The 27808-nt window shown below is 39.3% G+C and overlaps 1 protein-coding gene across 1 annotated transcript; it reads right to left on the bottom strand.

The window, feature by feature from the left end:
* Positions 1-3659: 3659 nt before the first annotated feature.
* LOC129376274 (trafficking kinesin-binding protein 1-like) lies at positions 3660-20719 on the bottom strand. The gene is made up of 17 exons (XM_055055849.1): positions 19870-20719; positions 18832-18908; positions 17382-17498; positions 17196-17296; positions 16593-16698; positions 16432-16510; positions 16206-16336; positions 16054-16128; positions 15836-15973; positions 15689-15765; positions 14770-15018; positions 14426-14697; positions 12529-12647; positions 12126-12339; positions 11552-11657; positions 8732-8857; positions 3660-7413 (listed from the first exon to the last, which is right to left on the bottom strand). The coding sequence occupies exons 1-17, from the start codon at positions 20009-20011 to the stop codon at positions 6831-6833; spliced, it is 2712 nt and encodes a 903-aa protein (XP_054911824.1). The 5' UTR covers positions 20012-20719; the 3' UTR covers positions 3660-6830.
* Positions 20720-27808: the final 7089 nt, after the last annotated feature.

Here is a 27808-nt window from a genome sequence, read left to right as displayed (position 1 = left end):
AGGGCAGAAGGAAGGAGCGTCTTTGACATAACCCATTTGGACTCCACATCCCCACTATCGTCTGGAATAGGAGAGTAACTCTCTCCTTGAAAATTTTGGCCACATGTTCTCTGTTCATACTCTGGGAATTACCTTGTATGTGACTGTGAACTTTGTTCTAGCCCTCTAATGCCTAGCATAGATCTCCAATAACAAGTCACTTCCTGGATTCAGATCTAGGAGAATGTTCCTCTCAATAAGCCCCTTAAACAAAACCCATCACTGCCCACATTGGCACTACGTCCCCCAGGTGCACAAGGGAATCTCCTTCCAGGGCAGCGACCAGAGACTCCAAGACTGAGGAGTACTCTGAAAAGTTGTTTGATGGATAAGAACAGAAAACATCAAGATGCTTTGCTAGGGGATTGAAAATATCTCCACACTCAACTTGTGTCTCCCTGGGCAACACAGGAGTAGGAGATAGACCAGTCTCTGGGATTCCAGAGAGCAAAAGGTATGCAAAGGGAATACCAACTGTATCAATCTAGTATTGCTCAACTTCACACACACCGGCTCGGAGCTGAACTACATTCCATGTCCCTGGAGTCCAATTATGATTATTAGTACACCAGGGTAATCGCTCTCATCTGTTTCTAGGCTTCCGCTGCACCTGACTGCAATATCATCTCAGATAATAGAGCCTATGCAAACCCCAGAGCCTAGCCTCGACCACCAACCACTCCCCAGTGAGTTCTAACTCCCATCCCTGACTGCAGGGGGGTAAACATAATCTATAGTCTACCATTCATTAAAGTCTTAAATTATTACTCACTTGGTTCTTCCCCTAAGGCCAATTTACCACTGGAGGCCTTACAAGCAGCTAAGGCCCTGAACAGCCACACCCAAGGATATTTGTACAGAAGGAGGTATCTTCCTCACAAATGACCAGTATGGAATACATTTCTATTTATCCTCGTTTATTTTATTTTTCTCCCCCAGCTGCCTTCAGAAGTCACATAATTAGTATGTAGAGTTCACATTTGTGCAATTTATCTCAATGTATACAGATCTAAATTAAACTAAGTCTGTGGTAAGACTTAAAAAAATATTAAGCCAAATGAAATGCAGCTGTTATGTTTCTGGAGTGTAAGTGTTTTTGGTTGCATTTTAATGACTACTGAACTGCAGACTTCCATCAGGTTGATTAGAATCTTCTCATGAATGCTGCTGGAAATAAAGCGAACTATTGGACCACAATTCTTCACCTGATGATTGACCCTTGTGATGTCTTCAAGCCTCTATTTATATTTGGTTCAAGCCATATGAACGCCACACATTCTAAAATCTTTGGATCTCTGAATACCTACCACAGTCATTTTCTGCAGCATCAGTTTCCACAATTGCTACCTACGTTTGTTTGGAAACCACTGGAGAAATCTCAATTGGCTACCATTACTGGAAGTAACTTCCAGCATCAGCAGAGCTTCCCTCAGTGTGTCATCTGTGTTGCCCTGTGATTAACTGGCAACCTGTCCAGAGTGTACCCTGCCTCCCCCCCAATAACTGCCCCGCACCCTTTGCTGCCACCCTGCCAGGATAAGCTGGTATAGATGATTGATGAACATTGTACTAAACCCAGATCCTGAAATACTTTTGGCACTAGTGTATCAGTCCCATGAGCAACTGATTTAAATCTTTAGAATTAATTTCTTTTCTTGCAATGATCCAAATCCAAAAATCAAAGCCAACTCCAGCCTGTAGTTGGAATTAGTAAGGAGAAGATGAAATCTAATCAACAGGGCAGATTACGTTTCTTCCTGGCATGTGTGTTAAGTGAAAGATGTGTTTGTGTGAGGGAGACGTGAAGAGGGGGATCGATGAACAAAGCAAGCAGGCTGAATTATTCAGAGAGGTGATTTGAAGGTGCCCCAGGGGAAGAAGACGGTTTGCCATGTTTTTGTGTGTCAGGCATTAAAGTTGCTGGCTTGGAGGGAGGACAGATTTGAAGAAAAAATATAGAGAGAAGATTAATAGAGATCCCTGGGCATTGACCCAAACTTTGTGTTTAAAGATCTAAGAAGCAAAAAAGAGTAAAAGGCTGACCGAAGATTTAAAAGGCTTCAGCCGGACCGTTGGTAAATGTCTCCATTGTTTGTGTGAGCGTTTCTGCAAAGATATCGATTGCAAAAGGTCACAAACGCAAACGTGCAAGAATTCTTCAGGATTGATATTGAATGATAAAGCCCCTCTGTGTATAAATGCTCCAGTTTTGTTGCTAATGTGTAAAACCACACATTTCCGAAATGAAAAAAAGATGAGCTCTAAGCGTGGTCACCGGTGACAGGCAGATGGTCCAAATGATTCTCAAATCTGGCTGAACATCCTGCATGTAATTCTGTTCCCATAAAGATCCTTTTTAAAATTTAGATCAATCAAATTTACCAAGCTTCTATAGCCAAACTACTTCAGAATCAAATGTGAGTTCCAAGATGCAGAGAGGCAGAAACGGTAGGGACTGTGATGAAGGGCGTACAGTTATTTTTAGTAAAATAATTTGCCTAAATTTGAAGATAATGTTGCCAATTACTCCAAGCCACTTTGAATATATAAAATATTACATCACAGTAATGTAATTCTTTCCATGTGTTTCCCAACAAAGTGCATTCATCTCTGGGACACACAACACTCAAGGAAGCAATGTATTTTAAGTTGTCACCCAGATGTGGCCCTAATTTCGTCAAGTGCTGCGGATTAACCTACCAGAAGCTTGCAAAGCTATGTAATCTTTACCTGGGCTTTCCAAAATCATTTAAAGGCATAGTGACACAGGAATTGGAGATTTGGGCCAAATCAAGACTATTGCACCTAGTGGTGGCTACTTTATATCTATTAGAATGAAGTCTAACTTTAAATTGTATTGAGATGCTGTGGCGGGACCTTAAACAGGCCATTCAGGCCTGGCTAACCCCCAGTCTGAACATCAATCATATTTAAATATGAGTCTAATCAAGGCAATCACATTTCTTACCATTATCATCTTCCAATTGTAAAAATAATAAAAATACCGAAAATCAGCTAAATTCTGCCCACATTTTAAACTGCCATCATTTTATTATTCAACTTCTGGAAAAGTTAGGAAACTTTTGACAGTGACAAGACATGGCATGAGCAGCGCTTCGGCGGAGTTTGAACCCGCTTGCACATTTGTCCTGTTGAGGACATGGGCTGAAGATAAATGACTGTCAAAATGACATTCAGAGATGATGCCACAAAAGACGCTCCTGCCATTTGAAACGCTTTCATTTCATCCAATTAAGACTCCCGGCCAGCCGAAGTGGCATTTTTCGATTATTGCTCACCTCTCATTCACCTTTTTGGTTCCGCCTGAGGTTTAATAAAGAGTCCCTTATTGCGTTCCTGAAGGAAAACAGATGGTGAATGGGTCCGGAGTTATGACTGATCAAATGCGGAAGGACAGATGCACAATGTGCTTCATCATCGCTTTGTGTTGTTATTTTTGAGCTCCATCTGCTGGACGAGAAGCAGTTATTTCATTTTTGGGAGGGTTGCCTTGATAACTTTGGCCTTGTTATGGGTTCATACAGGAAGGAAAACAACAACAGTTAGATTTAAAAAAAAAAAAAAGAAAAACAACATTTTGGTATTATTTGCCAATGTTTATTGGGAACTCTTTCCATATTGTGTAATTCAATGACACAATATGCACCACACTAGCAAATCCATCTCTTAATAGCTACAATACCCAGAACGAAAGTTTTCCAGGGGGCCTAGTCAAAGTCTAACCAAGAGCTTATTTCCAGTGTGCCTGAATTAAAACAATTCTGTAAAGAGTGGGTCAAAAAGTCAACACAACCAGCTGATATTAGCTGTTTAGTTTGAATAGGTTTGTTTTCCTTAAAAACAAAATCATTTTTTAAAAACTTGATTCTGTGTTGACTCACTTTACTTTGGTCTTATAAATTATTATGCAAATTGGATTTAAGTGTTAAAGATGGAATTTTTTGTTGCGCTATTAATTTTATAGATGGTATTGTGTGTCGGGGCTCTGAATCATGAATCGTGACTCTAAAAAGGTTGAGACTGAGGCAAAATATCCCCCAAAAAATTTTTCTGCTGTCATTTTCAGCCACAAACATTTAATTAAAAATATACTGTTGTGTGTTACTGTCTCTCACCTGCTGGTCTGTTTCTGTCTCTGTCTCTCTCTCTGCATCCTGATGTTCCTGCATGGCAATAATGTATTTACAACAAAAGCTACTCTAACATACAGTATCAGAATGTGCACTAACCAAAGATAAAAAAATAAATAAATGTATGTTTATGATACAGAATGAGAATTTTAACAACTGATTTGCAGACGTATACATTATTATACATGTCGTAAGCTGTCAACTCTACTTACTGCAGCACAATATTCTGTGACTTTTACCCCACAAAATAATACAAAAAATAAAAAAAAGAGAGAAGTCTAACTGCTTCCTTTGTATTAACAAAGATCTTCTGGTAAATGCCCGAAAGCTTCCAACCAGACTGAATGAACTCGCCACAATCACTTACCCCAAGTCCATCTCCCTGCCCTGTTTGTGAGCTGTGGCTTCTGTGCGTTCATTCATCCAATTCAGTGGAAGTTCTGTCAAATTCCCCGTCTAATGGTCAATTAAACAAAGAAAAAGCATCTTTTAGAATGCAGTGATATCGACCCAATAAACTATTCCAAATGCCTTGGGAGATTCTCACCCGTTCACTTCAAGTGGAGCGATAACGTTGCTTGGATTCAGGAGACAAAATTTTATGAAATTTTGACATTTATTTTAAAAAATAACAACAACTGCATTTCAGTACAGTGGGGAAGAGGAAGAAAGGCATAATGTAGCGCCTCAGTAGCTGGAGATAGCCAAACAGTGGGAGTGCACTTGTCTGAGACTGGATGCGTGTGGGACTTTGTGTATTTCAGAGTGGGAGTGCTACATCTAGCCAGCAGACTCGTCGGCCTCCAAAGCAGGGGTGTTGTGTGGATGTGGCTATAATTTTGTTCTGGTGGGTTGCTTGACCTTCTTATATAAACTAAAGTTACATAAAATATATTTTCAGTCATTTTGTAAGCATTAAGCAGTTAGCTCCTGTGAGCTGTGTCCTAAAATAAGCATGCTAACGTGCTAACGGTGACAATCCGAGGCCTTTTCTTGTTGATACATGTACCGAAATAATTGCTCTCCAACAAGAATGCCTAATCCTTACCATAAACACAAAGTGCAATGAGCAGATAATACATTATAAGCTGTTTATTTATTTTTTGTTTGAGAAAACCAGGGCTTACTTTGGATTAGCTTCAAAAGGTCAGGGTTGAGGCCTCACAGTGGAAATGAGAAGCTCCAAGATAATTAAAAATATGCAGATGTCAAGCACAGGAGTATTGCACTGCAGTTCACCAAAAAATAAGAGCTGGAACATTTCATAAGTTTTTGGCATAAATGCTACTTTAGGGGTTTCGATCAGTCAGTATCTTCCCTGCTGAAAATAGCTGATCTTTATCTTGGCATAGGCTATTTACAGAAAAGTCTTTAGTTATGTACACAGAAGAGCCACATGATACGTGGTGTGTAACATTGATCCCACGTGTTAGACACAAAACAACAAACCTAAACACATCCGTCCAAATAAGCCAGCTGATTCACAAGTAAGACATGGTGAAAATCAAGGACACAGTTTTTATGGACACGTCATTAGCTTTGCAGTGAGCAAGTGAATCTGGGTAAACGCAACATGCTGTTGTGATGATAGACTCTGGACAACCACAGTCTTTTAATGTGAAAATTGCTTGCTTCCTGCAGTTGTTCCGCTTCAGGTTTTTATATCATCCAACAAATATTGATTTAAACCAAATTAAATACAAAAAGCTATTTTTAGCTTTTTTCAGTGGTTAAGGGAGGTAAGCTATCTAAACCAACCTGGCTGTGTATGAAAGTTTAAGTCCCCAAATTATGAATTAACTAAAATAACTTACCACATTTGCTGCAAAGCTAGGTTAAATTTCAGGATGCTGTTGCATAACCTCAACATATCGATCCATCGTTTGCCCTCCAACATATCATTTCCTGTTCTCCTTTTAGTGAAGTATCGGTGTTCGTTTTGTATTTCTTATCTTTCTTTTTTTTTTTTTTGAGGACCAAACTCCAAATCCAGTGTACTTTACTGTGTGTAGTGCATCATTGTGACATATCGTGTTAAAATTTCCGATCTATGCGCTGACATAATATGGGTTTTGTTAGCGCTCAAGCTAACAAAACCCATATTGCTTCTTTCCTGATGCTGTGGACATAGTTAAAAACCTGAAGGACAAACAGTCTAGACTTCTGTCAGGTTGAAAAGATGCTAACTAAGAAAACTGGAAGAAAATTAACTACTTCCTGCTGAAAGCAAGACATTTACAGGTCGCAACCTCTGATCAGAAACCCCACATCAAGAATCTGAACAAGCCAAATACTGCATAGGAAAAAAACAAATGACAAAATGTTCCAGATGATTCCTGGAATAGAATCATAAATCAAATTTGATATCATGCACGTCATTAAAGAGATTTTTTTAAATTCAGGAACACAAAAGTAAAACTGCTTTTACACTGAATGGTTGAATTGTTTGTATTAACTAGACTTTTATTTCTTTAAATTAATTCCCTTTATATCAGGCATCAGCTGGCTGTTAAATTAGTGCTAGGGATAAAATTCAAGTAGAACTGCAGAGTGATTGTTGTTGTTTATACTTGAAACCTTGCAGGCGACCGCTCAGCAGCCGGTCTGGTTCCTGCTCTCCCCACTCAGCAGCAGTGTGGACTATTCCTGGGGCCCCGGGGCCTTCATGGCCATGCTGGCGCCAACCATGGCCGGGTAACTCCTGTTCCTTCTCATTCCATCCGGCCCAAAGGGGGACCCAGACCTGCGCAGCCCCCCCAGAGGCCCCAGCAGAGGACTGGGGCTCGCTGCCCTGCCTCCGGCCACGCCCAGCCGCTTCACCTTGTCCAACAGGTTGAGGTTGTGGACGGCCACGCTGACGTCCGTTTGGCTCTCGCAGTCCCTCGCTCTCTGCCGGCCTCTCGTCCCCGTCACCTCCTTCAGGATGGAGCGCGCCGGCTTGGACGCCAGAAAGTTGTCGTACGACGGGCTCTTGAAGTCGAAGCCTTCAGAGGTCGTGGCGGCCGAGGCACCGGGCCTCGTCGGGGAGTTTGGAGGGGTGGCGGGTCGGAGGTGTTCGGTGTTGGATGCCCTGTTGGGGGCGATGGAGGTGCTGAACAGAACTCCTCCAGTGCCTTGGCTGTACTCCAGGCCCTGGCTCTGGTGATACATGGCCGCTGAGATCCCCCGCTCCTGCAGGAGGCGCACTAACCCAAGGGAAGTGCTGGTGGTGCGCGTTCCATCTCTACACGGATAAGAATCAAACCACGACCAAGAAATATTGAACTTTCTGTCCTCTTTTCTTTTTTTTTTTTGTTTTTGTACATAATAACTAATTCTTAAATCAAAACAGATTCATGTGAAATACTTTGAAAAAGCTTTCATCTTTTTATGTTGGTACAACCGCATACCTAAATGAATTTTACATTTTCAGTCACACAAAGTGGAAAGAAAATGTTTTTTCTTTGATCCATTTATTATTTTAAAACCTAAAATCCCATTTGTACAGACAGGCTGCAATTGTTGAAATAATTGTCAGTAAATTCAGTAATCGATTAATCGTTACCGACGGCACACACTCAAAAAAAGGCCATTTGCTGAAAGAACAAAACACTGAGAGTACTAACCAAGACAAAACTATACAAAAGATAGGTACGTTTTAGAAAATGAACAAATTTGTCTGTAAATCTGTTCTACCCAAAATTCATTGGTTTAGCTTCACTCGATTCAAATTCTGTAAAAAATAATCTATTAAGAACTTTTTGCCTGTAAATTATTAATTGGTGAATTGAAAAATATCTACATGAATTAGCTGTACACTGTACTGTAAACTGAGTTGATGTCAAGTTGAGTAGAAGGTTTGAACTTTTCACATGTTGATGTTACAAGTGTTTTATTCAGCTGCAGATGCATCAAAGAGCTCACTAAAGGAATGTTGTGTAAGTGCATTTTAGGCAAGAAGAAAACACGATTTTCTTGTTTTATGGATTTGTTCTGCACTCTAAAGTGTTTCAGGTGAGTTCTGGAGCAATTGCTTTCACTGGATTTTATTGGCGGTATCAGAGTAAAGAGGGAGTAAATAGAAACGCCTACCATGATTAAAAGTCAAAAGCTTGTATGGCTTTCTTTCCACTTTATATTTACATACGACTTTGTGTTGCTCTGCCATGTTAAAATGTGGGGCAAAAAGGTGTCACTCGGTAACTTTAATAATTTTAAAATAATTACTGGCAGCCTGTTCATTAAAAAATAACTGCGTGTAGTTTGGTTTCTTATATTGATTATATAAAATTGTAATTATTTATTAGTTGCATTTTACTTATTTCAGAACAAATATTATCAATTCAAAATGACTAAACATATTTTACCACACATTTCTGCACCAGGAATCGCGCCACACAAATATAATTAAATCAACAGTTTTTACTTAAAGTAGAAGTTCTTAAGATCTATTCAATCATATTAATTTTAACTTTGTTGCCACAATATTTTTTCAAGTAGACAATTGTCACACTTTTTTTTGAGAGAAGACGCAGTTTAATTTGAAACAGTTTCAGCCTTGCCTGAGGTTGGTGGATGATTCAGAGGGCCTGAGGCTGAGCCTGCGCGGCGTGCAGGGCGTGGCGGCGGGCGTTCCCCACAGGCTGCTGGTCATCACACAGGAAGACGACGTGGAGACGGGGTTCAGACTGGCAGGAACAACAGCAACAGACCGACTTAACACCAAAAAATCAGCGACTTCACTGGCATTTAAGAGCCCAAGCTGCTGCCAAACAGCAAAAACAGCAAACAGGAAGCATTCACATGCATTATTGAGCAACTAAATGTTGGTTATTCATAACAGGAAGCAGAAATTGGACGGGGAATGTGTTTAAACTGCATTTAACCTGTCAGGTCAGTAAATAAAATGCATCATTTGAACAAGACCTGGGAGCCATTGTGGATCTTTACGGTCATTTTTGCAGAAAAGGAAAACTGTAGTTCAGTTTGAAATTATTCCTTCCCCTGGCAGTTTTATGTGCAAAATAGAACATTTCTGATCAAATTGAAGTGGGGCCTGCCAAAGGGTGCCCATCGTTTGGAAGCCAGCATTCTGGCGCTAAAAATCAGTATCAATGCTAAAGGAAGCTACAATGTACTCAATAGCAAATTGCAAAAGTAAAAATCAGATGTTTACATTGTGGGACTTGGTTACCAGGAAACAAATATTGTTATTGTTGAAAAAAAAAACATAAGATTTCTTCTACTTTTTTGAAACACTATTTATCTTAAGCTGCTGACAACTTAACAAGAATTGTGCAGTTGGTAAATTTTGGAGAAAGGTAAAAATAAACATTTTTGTCATTGGTGGTGAATATATTATTGAACAGACATTCAACACAAAAGTCAAAATCTGATTTATACTTCGTAGTACCAGAAAAAAATTGCACATCTCTCAAAACCAAATTAATTATTTTTAATAAAACATAATCTATCTTTGCAAAAGTAAAACTGCTAAGACAAAATAAGTTTACAGTTGGTAAATTTTGCAAAGCTAAAAGATGTTTACATCGTGGGACTTGGTTACCAGGAGACGCTCATCTCTTAGCAACACATTCACAGCAAATATTGTTATTGTTGAAAAAAACAAAAGATTTTTTCTGCTCTTTTGAAAGACTATTTATCTTATGCTGCTGACAACTTAACAAGAATTGTGCACTTAGTGAATTTTGCAGAAAGGTTTAAAATGATTTTTTTTGTGTCATTTGTGGTGAATAAAACACATTCAACACAAAAGTAAGAATCTGACATACTTCGTAGAAGTTCGTTACGATAAAAATAACGCTAATCTCTTAACACCAAATTATTAATAAGTAGTATTCGGTTCATAAAACATAATCTATTTTGAAATACTGCTTGTCTGCTAAGACACCTAGAAACTTACAATTGGTAAATTTTGCAAAACTAAAAATCTGACGTTTTGGTTACCAGAAAACGCGTTCATCTCTTAGCAACAGATTAAAAACAAATATTGTTATTGTTGAAAAAACAAAACATTTCTTCTGCTGTTTTGAAAGACTATTTATCTTATGCTGCGGACTAATTAGCAAGAACTGTGCAGTTGTTGAATTTTGCAGAAAAGTTCAAATGTTTTTAGGGTTTTTTGTCTTTGGTGGTAAATGTATTATAAAACAGAAATTCAAAACAAAAGTAAAAATAAGATATATTTCGTGAAAGTTTACTATAAAACAAACGCTCATCTCTTAATACCAAATTAATTAAAAGTGATATTATTTTTTATAAAACATAATCTCTTTTGAAATACTGCTAATCTGCTTGGACAAAAGAAATTCACAATTGGTAAATTTTGCAAAGCTGTTTACATCGTGGGACTTCGCTACCATGAAACGCGCTCATCTCTTAGCAACACATTAACAACAAATATTGTTATTGTTGAAAAAACAAAACATTTCTTCCGCTCTTTTGAAACACTATTTATCTTATGCTGCTAACTACTTAACAAGAATTGTGCAGTTGTTGAATTTTTCAGAAAAGTGAAAATGTTTTTTTTGTCTTTGATGGTTAATGTATTTGAAAACAGACATTCAACACAAAAGTAAAAATATGACATACTTCGTGGAAGTTCGTTACCATAAAAAACAATGCTCATCTCTTACCAAATTAATAACAAGTAATTTTATTGTTTCTAAAACATAATCTTTTTTGAAATACTGCTAATCCGCTTAGACACTTAAAAATTTACAATTGGTAAATTTTGCAAAAGTAAAAATGAGATGCTTACTTCGTGGGACTTGGTTTTCTGAAAACGCGCTCATCTCTAAGCAACAGATTAATAACAAATATTGTTATTGTTCAAAAAACAAGATTTCTTCTGCTCTTTTGAAACATTATTTATCTTATGCTGCTAACTGCTCAACAAAAATTGTGCAGTTGTTGAATTTTCTGAAAAATTTAAATGTTGTTCCTTTTTGTCTGGTGGTAAATGTATTTTAAAACTTCGTGGGACTTGGTTTCCAGAAAATGTGCTCATCTCTAAGCAACAGATCAACAATAAATATTGTTACTGTTCAAAAAACATCAGATTTTTCAGCTTTTTTTCTGTGAGTCTCTACAGATTGTATTATAGGAAGAGTGTGTGTTATTCCCAATAAAAATTGTTTCATTCATTAATAAGATAGCAATAAATATATTTTTCAAAAGTAATGAAAGGAGAATCAGCTTGCTCTTATTCTGTGTTATCTTTGGAGAGATACGTATCCCATTTTCTATCAGAAACAAACTTTTTGGTTGAACGAAAATGACTTAAAATCTGCCAGCGGTGTGAATAATTTTTGATCATAACTTTATTATTCACTGTGACATTGACATCGGCTGTCTCTTACCTTGGTGTGACGCGCGTCTGTTCGTCCGTTGGATGGAGGATCCGACATGTTGTGAAGGTGTAAGTGGAGCTGGTGTGGGCCATGCATTTTCCTGGATAATATGCAGCTGAAAGTCACAGGAAACACAGATTAGAAATTAATTTTTAACACAAGTGGCACTACCTTGTGTTACAGGATTACGTCAGCATACAGTTTGCAGCGTGATTCCACATGAAATGTATGTCACTTTGACTTCTCTTGGATTAATCGGCATGTTGCGCTATGCAAACACTCTGTCTGCACTACTAAAGATTCACTCATCAAATGACTGAGTGCATTGAGTTAGGAATAGGCAGTTTATAGTTTCATTGATGTTCTGAATATTTTTTTAATAAGAATTGTGTTTTATGTTGATATTGAAATAAAAATGAACTGATATTTACGGTGGAATTGTTACTTTTGCTATTTTGTCCACTCTTCCATGAGAGCCTCTAAAAATAACACATCTGACAAAAGGTTCGTCCTGAAATGTCCTATTTGAGAGTTTGTACGTTTTTCTCTCTTTCATTTCCATGAATGTTCCGGTCATCCTCACCCAGCGCATCGGTGTTGCTCAGATGCGGAGACGGGGATGGGGAAGGCGGAGACGGAGGGCCGAGGCTGCATGGAGGATGCCTGAGGTTGGTGTCCCCCGTGCTGGAGATGGCAGGCACAGCTGGCGAGGCCGTAGAGGAGGAGGAGGAGGTAGGCAGATTCTGGAAGTACTGCTCTCCTGGTTCATCCTCCTCGAAACCACCCCATGGGTACACCTGATGTGACAGAGGACCCGGGTCAAATCAAGATATTGGGACAAAGGGACAAGAAAATACAATCAGTTTTTGTAAACCAAGAAGAAAAAAATTGCAGGTTTTTTCTACCACTTTCTAACTTTCTATTTGGAAAACAGTCACCTACCAGTTTATATCTACCTCTGAAGTAAATCACACACACACACACACCTGTTCCAGCTCCAGCTCAAGGGGCCTGTAGCCCTTCGGCACGACGCCGGGCCTGGCGTCCAAGATCACACCGAGGTGAGGCTGAGCCAGCTGCTGCCACTGGTGCAAGATGGCTGAACCTGGAGACGAAGAAAACGGCAAAACCTTACAGACACAATCAGCTGGAGGAATACTTCCGTCCTCCAAAACAAATATACTATCACAGCAGTGACAGTGGTATTATGAGACAAGAAGGCCATCAGTCAATGGTCATCAGTCAACTTTAATTGTTTTTTGGAAACTATCATAATTTCTGGCATTGGTATTTCTGGTACCAATTTCTGGTATTTAAGACAATGCAAACATTAATACAAAGTATTGGGTTCATACAAAGAAATAATAGAAAATAAGAATTTATTCCAATAAATACTTGGGTCATAATATTACGAGATTAAAGTGAAAATAATGGGATGAAAATAACATTATTACTTTATTCTCATATTATTTCTATGTCAAAATAATATAACTTAATATTAAAGTTATATTACAACTTTATCCTCTTCTAAGTTTATTCTTGTAAAATGAGCTTATTCTCGTAATTTTATTATTTTTATTTTCTTAGTGTTCCCCCTAATACTCCACGGTATACAATACAGTGTCTAATTAAACAATAAATTATAACCCATAATGTTTTTAAATTTAATTATTTGACCGTATTGATGTATTTGTAATAATAGTAAGATCTGAAGAGAAACAACATTTGCAGACAGAAAGATGGCAAACAAACAGAATGAAAAGCAGACAAATCATAAAAATGAAGTGAAATGGAAGCGAAAAGTAGACTGAGACAATAACTTTATTAACAAAATCACAAATGAAAAGCAAGAGAAGAAATGACAGAGCAAACATGGAGACATGAAAGAAACAACAAAACCAGAGGAAATCACTGAATAGTTAAGACAAACGTTTCTAAATCATTCTAAGCTGTTTTCTTTCAAATAGGTGGAACCTGGATTTGGACTTTCTGTAAAAGAAGGATCATTTATTACAACTGTCCGTGGTATAATTATTACACCTTGAAAAAAAGTCTTAAATATACCATTAATGCCCATAAAGAGTGTACATAAACTTCTAACTACTGTTGTATGTGTCCAGTTTGGATATACAAAACAGTGGTCTATAATGTTAAACCATAAAACATGCTGTAAGTTCAAAACGATCAGGGTTTAAGGGTGTTGCCACACTTTTATGTTCAATGACTTCTTTCTACCTGCAGAGGGCAGCACAGACCTCCAGCAGGCAGCACTACGGTCTGAAACTGCTGTGAGCTTCTTTACAGTGAAACAATGAAACATCAGCTGTTGATTAAAAACAGCAGAAGGATAAAATCATATTAATGGAAAGGTTACAGGTCTGTTTGCACGTTCTATGTTTGGTTAGTTTTCTTTACAGGTCAAAATCGTTAATGAACATTAAATCACTTTGTCAAACTATTTAGTGGTGTGTGTAGGTATGTGCTCCTATGTGCTCCTGTGTGTCTACAGCCACCCTCTGGGCTGTGGCTCTTTGTAGTAGCTGCCATATTTGTGGTGATGCATCAGAGACCAGAAGGAGTTGAAGAGCATCAGAGGCATAGGCCTCTCCTTCTTCTCCTTTGCACTCCTCCTCTTCCTGCCGCCGGCTCTATCCCTTGCCCACCTTCTTCCTCTCTCCCGCTCCACCCCTGCTATAGTCCTCCTGGCCCACCCCCACACCCTTTCCCCCTCTAGCATTCGCCCATGCCGACCCTCGCACCTCCTTTCCGTGTCCATGCCCCAGCCCCACTTGCTCCCTTTCTTGGTTCCGACGCCCCGGTGGCGCTCGGCTTCCCAGCTCCTGCCCGCCTTGCAGCTGCTTCCGCGCTCGCTTCCCCCCTCACCTTCGAGCGGCTTGACGATCTGTAGCTTGTCGGGGAGGTACGGCCCCCGGGAGGCCCACAGGTTCAGGTTTCCTAGCGACATGATGCTGTCAGAAGGGGTCAGCACGTTGTCGTGGTCGAGGGCTCCGTGCACTCTGCCCCGTCGGCGCTCTCTCTCCTCTTCGAAGAAGCGTCTCTCGCTCAGGTTGTTTTGTCGGCGCAGAGACAGGCGGCGCAGGGCCAGCCGCAGGTCCTCTGCCCCGCTCGCCTTCTTCTCTCTGCACTCTGAGCTGCTGAAAGAGATGAAATCACTTAGGAGCACAAGGACACCAGTGTAGCCTCAACATCTTCTGGCTACCACTCACTTGTCCTGATTGGATGCTGTCTCCATGAGAATGGTCTGGGTCCGGTTGTCGTAGGCGACACCGTCTCCGACGATGTCCCCGCCAAACATGGCGGAGTGAGGTGTGGAGAGGCCGCTGGACTGGGGTGACGTCCGAGTGGACAGTGATTGGTTGGAGCCTGGGATGTTGGAGTTGGTCGGAGTGAGCGAGCGCTGGCGAACGGTTTGGTTCACACTCTTCACCGTCTCAAACACTCGCTTCCGGTGGATCCTGCACACACAAGAGTCTCGCTCTGTATACTGAAGCCTTCACATGACAACATGAGCAAGTCAAGTTTATTTGTGTCGAACATTTCAGCAACAATGAGGTTCAAAGTGTTTTACCACATAGAAATATAATACAGTAAGCAATTATAAAACAAGCAATAACCAAAATGTTATCATCAAAATCATCAAGCAAATACTCATCAAATATATTAATAAATGTTCCAGTTATTAGGAATCAAAGGGAAGAAGGTATTTTTAAGGAACTCAGTGGTTTGGCATCTTTGCAGTTATCTGGAAGTCTGTTCCAGATTTGTAGTGTATAGAAGCTGAAAGCTGCTTCTCTATGTTTGGTTCTGGTTCTAGGGATGCAGAGCAGACCAGATCCAGAAGACCTGAATACTCTTGGAGGTTGGTACAACAACAACATATAAATATTTTGGCTTTAAGTCTTTCAGTAATTCATACACAAACATTTTAAAGTCTATTCTCTGAGCTCCAAGGAGTCAGTGGAAGGACTTCAGAACTGGGTGATGTGCTTCATCTTCCTGATTTTAGTGAGAACACAAGCAGTGGCTTTCTGGATCAGCTGTCTAAATTCATTTTTTAGCAAGATCCGTGAAGGCACTATTGCAGTAAACTAAAGATAAACGCATGGATACCCAAATCATACGTACTTCTGCTCTTCACACTCAGGATCGTCCAGACTCAACTCCTTCCTCATTGTTCCTTCGATCTCCGCCGCCAGAGAATCCTGAAAGACGGAGACTCTTTAAGCGACAGGTTCTCCTGTCATCAGCCAGTCTGCAGACGATCCCACTCACCATTGGGTAGAGACCCAGTGGGTGGTAGCGTCGGGGAGTTCCTGCAGGGTAGTTCCTGTTCCTCAGGTTCTTAAGCTCCTCCTGGGCTTCATGCAGCATCTCAATACACTCCGAGTATTTCTCCTCCAGCTCCTGCAGCTGTTGCGTTACAGTTCTCACAATCAATTTTTGCAAGCTCTCTGCAATAACTAAATTATGACTAAAAACCTGAAAGTTACCTCTGCTGTAAGCTGCCTCTGAGCATCCTTTGCTGCCACTAGGTGCTGAGATAGCTCCTCATTTTCAACAGCCAGCTGCACCAACAGTTACAGGTTTGACTTGGATCAACAATATTTAGAAAAGCAGTTTTAAATTTGAAACGTGTGCTTACAGATTTAGCCTTCTTTTGGAGATCTACTATCTGAGAGAGGAGGTGCGTGATCTCCTCCTGCTGACGGGAGGCATCCTCGGTTTTCCGGGCCAATTCCTCGGCGATAGCAGAGATCTGCAGACTGGACAGCCCTGGAAGAATACGTTGTTCGAGGCAAAGATATGTGCACAGAGTTGCAGAGTGGCAGTAATGTGAAAGTGTCACGGGGACGAGACACAAGACTTACGGAGCTCTTTCACACAGTCACTGACAAGCTGCTGCTCCTTTTCTTCATACGTTTCCGTCTCTGACTTAAGATGGCTGGCCTGCGTAGAATCAGTGACCAGAAAAAGGTTTAGTAGCATATATTGCATGTACATTGTGCAATTAGTGGGCTGTATGCTGCACCTCTGAGCGGAGTGACAGGTTCTCCTCTTCCAGCTCTTTGAGTTTCCTCTGGAGCGTGTCACTAAGAAAGACTCCTGAAGCTGTTTCTGCTTTACTCTTCTTGCCCCTTTTGGAGTAAGAAACACATAAACTGATTAATTCATAGACAACATCCCTGGTTTCTCCTTCTCCTCAAACGTCTTTAAAACTCTTCTTTATCCCTCTCATCCTCCTGAAAACTTGTTTCATTGTCTGCATTCTTCTCTTTATATTTGTTCCTCTTTACAGGCACTTCTTTATCACACTCCCCCCTCTTTTGTCATCCTTCATTCCTACCTTCATTCATCCCTTTTTACAATCCTTCCTTACGTCACTCATCCTCCAAAGACCTTTTTCATCATCTGCACATTACATTTGCTCCCCTTTTCAACCCTCCCATATCCCACTCATCCCTTCTTTATCATCCTTCATTCCTTCTCATCACTCTTTACAACCCATTCTTATCCCACTCACTCACCTCATCCCTCCTTCATTATTCTTAATTCCTAGTCATTCCTCTTTACAATGAATAGAGTCTAAATTTCTACTACAGTTAAAAAAGGAAAGCAAATTGTCGATGCTGACGTGGGGGAAGTGGCGGACTCGTCCTCACACTCCTCCACTGCGTTGGTGTAAAACTGAAGCAGCTCGTCCTTCAGGTTGAGCTCATGGTGAAGCTGGGCCACCTGGAGGAGGGAAAATGTTCTTCAGACCACTTGGCTCAGTCTCACTGCAGCTGATAAAGACCAGAGAGTGTTTTTAATACAGAACCTCCTCAGTGATCTGCCCCACTTGCTCCTCCAGGTAGTCATTCTGTTCAGTCAGAGTTCGGTTCTTCTTGAGAAGAGACTGACCGATCTTTGCAGCCAGTTCCAGGTCTCTCTCTTTCTGTTAGATGGAGGGCAAATGATTTCGTAGTTGAAGCCAGTAAATATAGAAGAGATACACAACATATCTGCGCTAACATCGGGAATCGGCCGATGTTAGTAATTTTTTAACACATCTGTATTGGCCCGAAAAATAAAACTGGACCGATATTAACAATCAATATTTATTTCCATAATGTTGCTGTTTGTTTCTGAAGAGTAACAGAAGAAGTTGGTCACATTGTATTTATTTGGTCATGTGACAGTGATGCAGCAAAGAATTATGGGGAGTTTCACTGAGGAAGAAAAGTAGTGGGGGAATCAGTGTTTTTCTAGGTGTTGAAAGGGTAGTGAAATATACATATCGGTAAATATCGGTTATCAGCCCAGATTTTCATTTTGATGGATCCCTAAAATATGTCAATTCACAGAATGAAAAGACAAAAACATATTTCTCTGAAATGATATCAGGCTAAATATTTTCATTCATAAACTTTTCAGGTTTATGGAAAGTTTTTTTTTTTTTTACTTTCAACATCAATATCAATAATATAGATAAAATTGTGATGCTGTTGAGCAATTTTGGAAAGTCAAGTTCATAATGTCAAGGATTTGAAGGTTCTTATAGTTTACTCCACAAGATTTATGTGGCATCAATAATAAATAATGAATCAAAAATAAAATGGAATCATCCCAGATATTGGGAAGAGAACTGGTTTATCCTTAGATACAATCTCAAAATCAGTTATGGTGCCATTCATCTGTTTAAACAATTAAACATTTTACAACATATATAAAGGTGTAAAACATTTCTATGGTTCAGAAATATACTGAAATACTAAAGATGCATAAATGTCTGAATTTTGAAAAGTTATTATTTACCAAAAAGAAACAATTGTGGTAATCCTAACCAATCTGAAACAGGAAAAGAATAACCAGATTTAATGTCCTACTACAACATATTACGGACATTGTAGATAGGAAAAGGAGTACATTTCTGTCAAAAACGCCAGTTTCTTTGTTTTTAGAAAAACAAAGCAATTTCTGAGTTTCAAAAGTCAAAAAGTTTCCTCTTTTGAAACTAAGAAATGTTCAAGTTTCCTTCAAGAATATTTTTTAGATTAATTTAAGAATTTCAGAGTTTTTTTTAATTTATTTTTTAGATTAATTTAAGAATTTCAGAGTTTTTTAAATTTATTTTTTAGATTAATTTAAGAATTTTAGAGTTTTTTGGCAGAAATGTACTCTTCCTTTTTGAGAAACAAAGTTATTTTAATACAGCCTCCAGCTCTAACCTTAACTCTCAGTGCAACTATGACTCAACCTAGAAGAAGAAAAAAAATCTGCTGCTTTACCTCCTCCAACAGACGTGTGACAGCATCAATATCATTGTAGGTCTTTGTCATTTGGCCCACTCTGTCTGCGCACATCACTGTGGAGACACAAAACAATGTGAAAATTACCGCGAACGCAACTGACTGAAAAAGAGCAGGAAGAAGGAGAAATAAAATAAAACAATTTAACTTCAGGAACATCTCCTCTGACCGCCTACAGTAAACTAGGCTATGTGACAGGTTGCTCATACGCAGCCTGCTTTACGTAACGCACAAACGTACGAAGGCTATGACTGATGCGTCATCTATAGGCTATAGCAGCTCCATCAGCTGTTTTATGGACGGGAATCAAAGCTAAAGTGGAGGGAGCTGTTTTCCATGGTGCACACTGCTGGCTTTGCTGCCCTGGGGGCGTCTCATCTTATCGACTCCAGAGCCGAGATCGATAACATGCTGAACAGAGATATTGAATGCATTATGGTAAGCTTCTGTAATACCGTCAGTATTAAATCTAGTTCATTAAAGCAGGTCTAGAAAACTGTTTTTTTTTCTAAATTAAAAATAGGAAACAAGCTTTTAAATTAATTCCTTATAAAGGTGGGCATTTATCATATCGTTTATCATTTATCACAATAAATTTCGTTTCACAATAAGTATTTTGCTTTAACATGACTCATGTCACTAAAGAAGCACATTACATATGGGAATGTTTTTCAAGAGCAGCATTTGTGTTTGTGGGGCTATAATTGCCGTGGCACACAGTCACAGCCATACAGTTACCTAAAAAAATACATAAATATTTTTTATCATCACTGTTATCACAACCACAATTAGTACAGCAAAATATTGTGATAAAACTTCAAGTCCATGTCACCTAATTCCATGAATTATTTGCTCATTGAAGCAAATAGTTTTGCTTCAATGAGCCATTGACCTAAAGATAACCAAGGGGCATCATGGACTTTCTATGGATCTGGATGTCACAAACCATAAGATTCACAAACTCTTGCAAGTAAAATTCACACACAAAACCAGGAATATTATCAAAATACACTTTACCTTCCTTTTCCTCCTTACAGTACCAGCCCTTCATTGCACATTCATCCCTAGCTAGTCCCTCTAGTTGGTTCTTGCTATCCAAGTCTTCCATTTGTTTGGCGGTGCTTGATGGTGCCGTGACAACTGAGGATCCAAATCCCATTCACTTTTCACGTCTCTCTCAGCCCCAGTGCTTGGAAGCGGCTGTGGTTTCAGAAACCCGATTAACCTCCGCCCACATGCGTGAGAGCGAACGTGAGGGAGGAGGAGAGATGGCAGAATACAGTCGACTGGCGTCACACAGAGTTGGCTGCACTGTGATTAGATTTTTTTTAAAGGTTTCATTGGGTCCAGTGGCCTTTGTTTGAAAGTAGTCAGACAGAAAAGTGGATCTGCAGGTGTCTGTGTTTTGCTCATTCTCCTGTTTTGTTTATGTTGTATAGGCCTTGTCATATTCAGTTCATTTCTCTGTCTTCATTGAGGTTGTAAAGGTGTCATATACTGTATGTTAATTCCTTTTTGTTTAGTTTCATAGTTTATTTCTGTTTGATTTCTGCCAGGCATTTTCCCTCTTGGTTTTTTGACGCTAGTTTACACAACATGCCTTTATGCTCCAATCTGATTCTTTTCTGCTGAAATCCTATTTTTTCTGTTGCGTGGTTGTTCGTACTATGAATTGAACCCGACCGCAATGAGACTTCTTTGAGCAGAAGAGGAATGTAGATGTCATACAGCAGCGCAAAGGTTTTGGAAGTAATAGTGGATGGAGATGTTAAAGGACGGATTTTAAACGAGAGCCGACTTTTCGTCACAAGATTACAACAAGTCAAAGGAAACTAATAAAAAGAAAGTACATTGACTTCTACAGAGACGTTTGGATGTGTGGGGGGATTATAATGTCATGCACTTCAGTGACACAGACTTCTTTCATTATCATAATTTTCAGCCACTGTTGAAGTCCGAATTCACCACTGGGCTTTTCTGGTGAAAAATTAGGACGCATCTCACATTAGCAACATGACTGTCGGATAAAATACAACGTCACGACTGCAGACGCCCAGAGAATTTCAATTTAGTTCCACAAACAGAAGTGGTAAAACTGGATTTTTTGGGATGGTGAATTAGGAATTAGGCCGTTCTTACTTGTAAAAACTCAGATATAAGTCACATATGGGCAAAAAAAGGGACTTGGGTCACATTTGTTGTGTGAATGTTGCCTTACTTCAGCTCCCTCTGTGCTTATTGGTCGTCTCCCTCCTTCAGTATTTAACTCCCCATTTTTCAGTTTTGGTAGCTAATTTCTTCTGTTCACTCCCTGCGGTTTCCCCTGCAAGTTCATCTTATTTTATTAAAGTAATCTGATCAACCATATTTGTTTTTTTTCTGCATTTCAGTCCTTAGTAACTTCAAACATAACAGTTAGAGGCAACTGAAGGGTTGCCTCTAACACACACTTAAGATTTCAAAACTTGGTTTCTTTTCCATAAAGGAAAACAAATTCTAATAATTGTTAGGGATTCTATACGGCATTAAATATTCTCAGAATGTGTCAGGAGAAATCTCTCTTGATGAGGTGGTCATATTGAATTGGTTCAAGCCCTCAGGCAGCTGCTGGAAACAGATACCACTACATATTGGAAATATGTGCCACATTACTGTCTGTTTTACATTCTGTTAAACATAAAGATTGTTCCTGGAAACATTCCCTGTTAGAAGTTATAGATGCTCTGTAACGGGGAAAACAGATTTTTAGTGGTTTTGCTTCAACATAAGAATTTTTACAGGAACAAGTGTATTTTTTTACTATATTTCAGCATTATTTTTCTTTATTTTCTAGATGTTTTTCTTTTTCAGTTTAAATGAAGTGGCATATTGTATAAAACTCTAGCGATGGTCATTGGATGATGCTGGTATTGGTACAGATCAGTGGTCTACAACCTGCAGTAAACATAAAGTTATAAAGATTTTTTTAAATGGAATTAAATTTGAATCTCCACTACAAAATGACACTAAAATGATTTGCAGTCATTTTCTTTCGGTTGTTTTGGAAACTGTTAAAAATTGTTAATTTTCCACAACTCTGATAGATGCTCTATGCCCAGTTCTACTATTTATATTATTTCTCCCATTCAAGGATATTGTGTCATCAGCCCACCTCTAAAACTGCCTCCACGCAGCTTCACCTCGGCACACGTTCAGTGAGACTTACAGAAGTATTTGAGTGTCTCTTCAATCTGCTCAGTGGTCAGGTCGAGCCTGGCGTCCGGCGCCACCAGGGGCGTGTGGAGCCAATCATCGTTGTCGTAGCCGTAGACGGTGTCGGCCCGCAGCCGGTAGACCGGCAGCTGCTCCTCCAGAAGGCTGATAATCTCAAACTCTGGCAGGTCGGTGCTGTTGCAGACATCTGAGCGACACCAAAATGCATGCTGTGAACTAGATTGCTTTGGATTTCTTTTTCTCATCATAAATAAATAAGGACCATCATTACAGAACTGAATGTCCTCAGTAAATCAAACAATCAGTGATATAACAACATAACATGTCACGATAACAAATATATTGTCCCAATAATCGTTGCGATACACTAATATTGCTGTTTTGAGACCATTTTGAAGTAAATGTTGATCATGGGATAACAATACAAGTTCGCTCTCTCAGAATCTAATAAACTTCACAATAGAACTAGAAGAGATTTTAAATACCCAAAAATGAAACTTAACCAAAAACAATAAATAAAACAAAAATCTAAATCACTTACAATCAAAACCACTGATAAAATGTATCATGATGCCTCTGGAAACAAAATTACCTTTCAAGAAAATATAAAAGGAAATTACTGAGCTAATTTTAACTTATCTTCCAATCAATTAATCAGTTGATTAATTACTTCTTTTGACAGGCTTGTTACTGACTGGATAGAATCCGTATCATATTATTACAAACTTTTAATGCATACCAACTTAAATTAAACTGGTAAAACATAAGCTTAACACAACTGAAACCACTACAATGCAATAAACTTAATATACCATCTCAATTCACTGGTGTTCTTCTAAACTCTCAAATTCAAATTCAAAATTATTTTATTAATCCCAAAAGAAAATTCATGTTGTTCTTTTTAATATATAATTTGAGAGTTTAGAACAATACCAGTGGATTGAGCTTATATATTTAGTTTAATACATCAAAAAACAGATTAAAACCATTACAGTATCAAGTTAATATTGTACCAGCCAATACATAATATCGATATTATATTGAAAGTGAAAAGTTGTATTGGGACACTTCTAGCGTTGAAATGATAACCTTAAAACAGCCCATTTTCACTTTGTGTCAGCCTCATGGCTGTGGCGACACTAAATTAACCTGTGATGGTTTCAGCATCCCTGCAGGAAGGAGGTGCAGGACCGGCGTCAAGCGGGCTGCACTCGCCCACGCTCACATACTGCTCTTCGTGAGCGAGACGCTCGTCGGGGTCTGGGTCTGGATCGGGATCCAGGTCTGTGGCCGGGGTGAGCGACGCGGCAGCCGGGGAGGCCAGCTTGGCTCAGAGCTGTGGAGGAGCAGGGGCCATGAGCCACTGGAGCCGGAGCCCCACGGGGGTCAGCTGCTCCACCACAGAGGCCGGAGACGAGGGTGGCGAGAGGGGAAGATTTCTACCAGGAACGAGACAAACAGAAACTTTAAGAGAGTTATCGAAAAAGTCCACTCTCATCCTTGTTTTCACTTGACAGAGTCTTTAATTTAAAGAAGTCTGCTGAGTCGGCAGTAGATCTCCTGCCAGCGTGACGCATCAATAACTCTGCAGACATCAACTTTTAACGGTTGGGAAACAATTGTGGCGGCCAGAGGAAGTTCTGGAGAACCAACACCTTGAAAAAATATTCATACCCTGTGGACTTTCCCACATTTTGTCATGTTATAATCAAGCGCCCCAATGGATTTAACTGGATTGTTATTCAAATTTCAACCAAAAAAAACATTTCAAAAATACTTTATTAATCTATTTAAGTAATGGAAAAATTGAAATGCCACTTCCATATGTGGTACCAATTTGGATTTATATCCGATTGTTTTCAAAGTGTCTTCTGTCTTAAAATTACAATTATGAACTCATGAAGGACGTCTGTGTCACTGAAGCACATCGCATCACAATCCCACCACTTTTAGCTCTGACTACACACCCAAACAGACAAGTCGATGCTCCACAGTAGCTGTTGCTATAAGTTGCTTTCTTTTTATTAGCTTCCTTTGTGATGTTTTGATCTTGTGACAATTTGAAATTGATCTATAAACAACTCTTTTTCACAAAAAAGTGAGATTTTAGCAAGAAAAATTGGAATTGAGCAGCAAGACAACATTACACTCTGTTCTGATCAGATGAGAACTAAAACTGAACAAAAGAGTTCCAAGCAGAACTCTTTTGTGGTGGAAAACTGGAAAACTAAAACTGCATAGCAACCTCTGTACATCATTTCTTTGGTGAAACATGGTGGTAGATGCATCATACTGTAGGAAGTAGCAACAGAAAGGTAACGACGCTAAATATCTGACCGGACATGCAATGCGGTGGTTGAGGTCAGAGGACGGTCATGACCTAAATTCAATGGAGAATTTGTGGCAGATTCTTCATCGAATTAGCAGAAATTGATTTCTGTTAATTTGCTCCGTCTGATCCGAATGAGCTTGAGCTAGTTTACAAAGAACTGCTCAAAAGTTTTAGTCTCTAAATGGTGCCAATTATTGCATGAAGTGAGCTGCAAGGTTCTTCAGGATACTAAATCTATGCAGCTGCAGAAAATTAATGTAGAATACATTTAAAGGATTTTAGATAGCAATAAAGCTACCGCTGACCTTGCAGTCACCCCAGAAAGCCTCACACATCCACAGTGATATCAGTTTCTGTGACCTTGCAGCTCTGACTGAGTTCTGCAGGAATCACTATGTGGCTGAACACACTGCGGGCTGAAATTGTGACATCACTGCTGTGAGAAATCAAATATTGAGCACCCAAGCTTCAAAACCAGAGGCTAATTTAAGCATCTGTTTACGTGCGTGTGTGTGTGTTTTGGCACGTCTAGTTGAGCGTAGAATAATAGAAACAAAGACTGCGTTCATGTGTTTTGTAATGCTTCCACAACAGACAGCTTAGCTCTGTTTTAGGTACAGCTTTCCTCATGCAGCACTCTGTACTCAGCTTAACATCGCTGCTGTGTTTTCAAAATTACGTTTCTATATTAGTTCAAATTTGTTGCGTGGAAAAAAATAAGCCTACATCATGCAAGTACAAAACTGAGTCCCGAAAGCAATGCTTGTTAATAAAACACAATGACATTTATCCCTCCAGTACAACCTGTGGTATATAAACTGAAAACCCCTAAGTTTTATAAATCAAGGTGACCTGAAGCATCTCATTAAAACTAACATGACAATGTTTAGGTTAATTAATTTTGGATTTTCATCATTTCGTCTTGGTGAAAAAATGGCTGCACACAAAAAACAGCTGGGTTTATATTTCTTGGGGCAAAAATTGGGTCAAACATTCTGCTTGCATTGGTTAGAAAAGAGACAAGATTGACCTGACTAGACTTTACTCAACCCTTTCTGTACAGTCAGCTGTAGCCTAAGCCTTTTATTTGCTAAGTCGCGAGCACAAGCTTATGCTAGGCATGTTCAACACAACAGTTCAACCAAAGAATTGCTCAAACTTTATGTACTGTTTACTCTATAAAGTATTACATTACTGGTGGGCCATTTTATAAAATGCACTAAAGTCCTTTCTAGACTTTCTTGGGACTAGGCTTGTCTTCAGAAAACATTATCTAGCTGGTGCTAGCTTTGTTCCTACATCTCAATAAAGAGGCAATATCCAGTGTTGTATAATTACCTATCCAGAATCATTTGTCTTTGTTGTTTTATGTAATAATTTTCATTCAGAATTACAATGCTTTATTTTAACCTAAACATGACTGATTTAACATTTCAGGTTATGGATTCTTTACAGCCTACCCTTTGCTTGCCAAAAGCATCAAAAACCCATACAAGCATGTTCCCACTTTCTATGATGTACAATCAGAAGTAAGGACAAACTTCTTAAAAACAAACCAGCATAAGGAACATAACATTTCAATCAGTTTAGACATTTATTACAACAAGCTGACGTTTCTTTTTTAAGTTAAAAGCTACAACAACGGTGATGTAAGATGTCTGATTTGAGTATGGACGCCACAAAGCCAATGTTAGCTGAGCTGTTGTGATTGGTTAATATAGATAGGCCCCCAAACAGTTTTCTATTTAGGACCGGCTCTGCTAGCTTGCTGACGCTGGCATTTTCTAAACTCTATTGTGTTAAAACAACCCAGACCAGGATTTATTATCAAAGTAGCCTGAATTAGGTTGTCGGTAAAAATGACAGTATGACACGAACGATGCCGTTAAAGCAAGCTGCCTCTGCAGTCGGTGTGGTTAGTACGAGCAAATAGGTCAGGGTTCACAGATGCGTGTGCCAGAAACCATAGAAACGATGTTATTTGAATGCTGTTTGAGGGGTGTGGCTTCATCTCCACTGGCAGGTCGCGTCATGGGTGAAAATCCTGTCTGTTCATGTGTTCTCTCTCTCACACAGCGGCAGGACGAACAGCTGACCTTATGGTGGATGACATTGGCAATAACGTGAGCTGCTCTCTACTTACTCTCACGACGAAAAGATCCGGTGTCCCGTCTCAGTGAAACATCCAAGAGGGGAAACTACAGGCAGCCAGGCGGGCCGGGATGATGATGATGATGGTGCTGGGGTAATATTCCAGGGATGGGCAGGAACAGAGGCAGGCAGGCCGGGCGGAAAGATGGGAGATCTGCCTCTTTCTCTCTCTGCAGCGCCAGCAGCTCCGGAGGATCAATTAGAACTCCGACTGGTTTCCAAACGATGCCCGGACCCGAGTCTACTCCTTCGGCCTCTCATCCATCCATCCCGCCCCCCCACCTGTCCGTCCGTTCCTGCGCTTCTCCTCTGAAGCTTGTGTTACATGCAGCCACAGCGTCAGAGGCAGAAACAGGACGACTTCTGGACTGCCGCTTTCAAAATAAAAGCTTCACGCACGAAAACACACGAGACAAAAGCAACCGCAGTTGGTGAGGTTTACTGTTCAAAAATAAATAAATAAATAAATAGACAATCTCAGCATTAACATGTAACACAATAGGAAAATTATTATTTTAAAGACAAAATATTGTTTGGGTATTATCTGTGACTTAATTTGTGGTCATTTCTGATGTTTTTCTATGAAACTGCTTGAAAAAAAAAAAATTTTTTTAATTAGTTCATCCGATTTGCGTAATGCACAAGGAACATCAACATCAAAACATCCACAAAGCATGATGCTGCCACCACCATGCTTTGTGGTGGCGGCACAGCACCACAAGCGCCAAAGTTGGTTCTCAGTTCGAGTCCAACCCTCTCTTTCTTTGTGCCAACTGACCACGAATCTAGTTGGTTTGGGGTCAACTTCAAATAAAAAGCTCCAGATCAAACAAAATCTCCAAAGGATTTATGGAGGATCGAAACTGTCACAATCAAAACTGAAAGCAGAAATATATAAATGGTTCAATAAATCAATCAATATGCTTCAAATGCATCCCTTATTTTTTTAAAAAAAGGGAGATATTCACCTCATGTTTTATTTTTCAGTTGAACTTCATATTTATCTTTTCAGGTTAGTTTCAACAAATTCTAAATTTAAGCACATTAAAGCATTTAAGTTAATTTTTAAACTGTTCTTAAAAGTCTTTTTGAATGTTTTTTATTCATAGTTGTATTTTTGTCTCTCTTTTTTAATGTATTTATTAATTCAAAATATATAATTTTAATTAAAACACTTATTTTAAACAATTTAATTGATGCAAGATGTTCACATTTGTTGTTTTTACATGTTTCCTCTTATTTTTAATTATGTCAGTTTTG

The sequence above is a fragment of the Poeciliopsis prolifica genome, unplaced genomic scaffold, assembly GCF_027474105.1.
Source record: "Poeciliopsis prolifica strain line A6 unplaced genomic scaffold, Auburn_PproV2 SCAFFOLD043, whole genome shotgun sequence".
Taxonomy (NCBI): domain Eukaryota; kingdom Metazoa; phylum Chordata; class Actinopteri; order Cyprinodontiformes; family Poeciliidae; genus Poeciliopsis; species Poeciliopsis prolifica.
Note: the sequence above shows the minus strand (reverse complement) of the source record. Positions and strands in the feature narration are given on the sequence as shown.

Coding starts and splice junctions, on each gene's coding strand:
- LOC129376274 (XM_055055849.1), bottom strand. CDS start 20,011: ATGGGATTTGGATCCTCAGTTGTCACGGCACCATCAAGCACCGCCAAA. Junction 16,129..16,205: donor TCCAAAAGAAGGCTAAATCT/GTAAGCACACGT, acceptor CTGTTGGTGCAG/CTGGCTGTTGAAAATGAGGA. Junction 7,414..8,731: donor GAATCATCCACCAACCTCAG/GCAAGGCTGAAA, acceptor TTATCCGTGTAG/AGATGGAACGCGCACCACCA.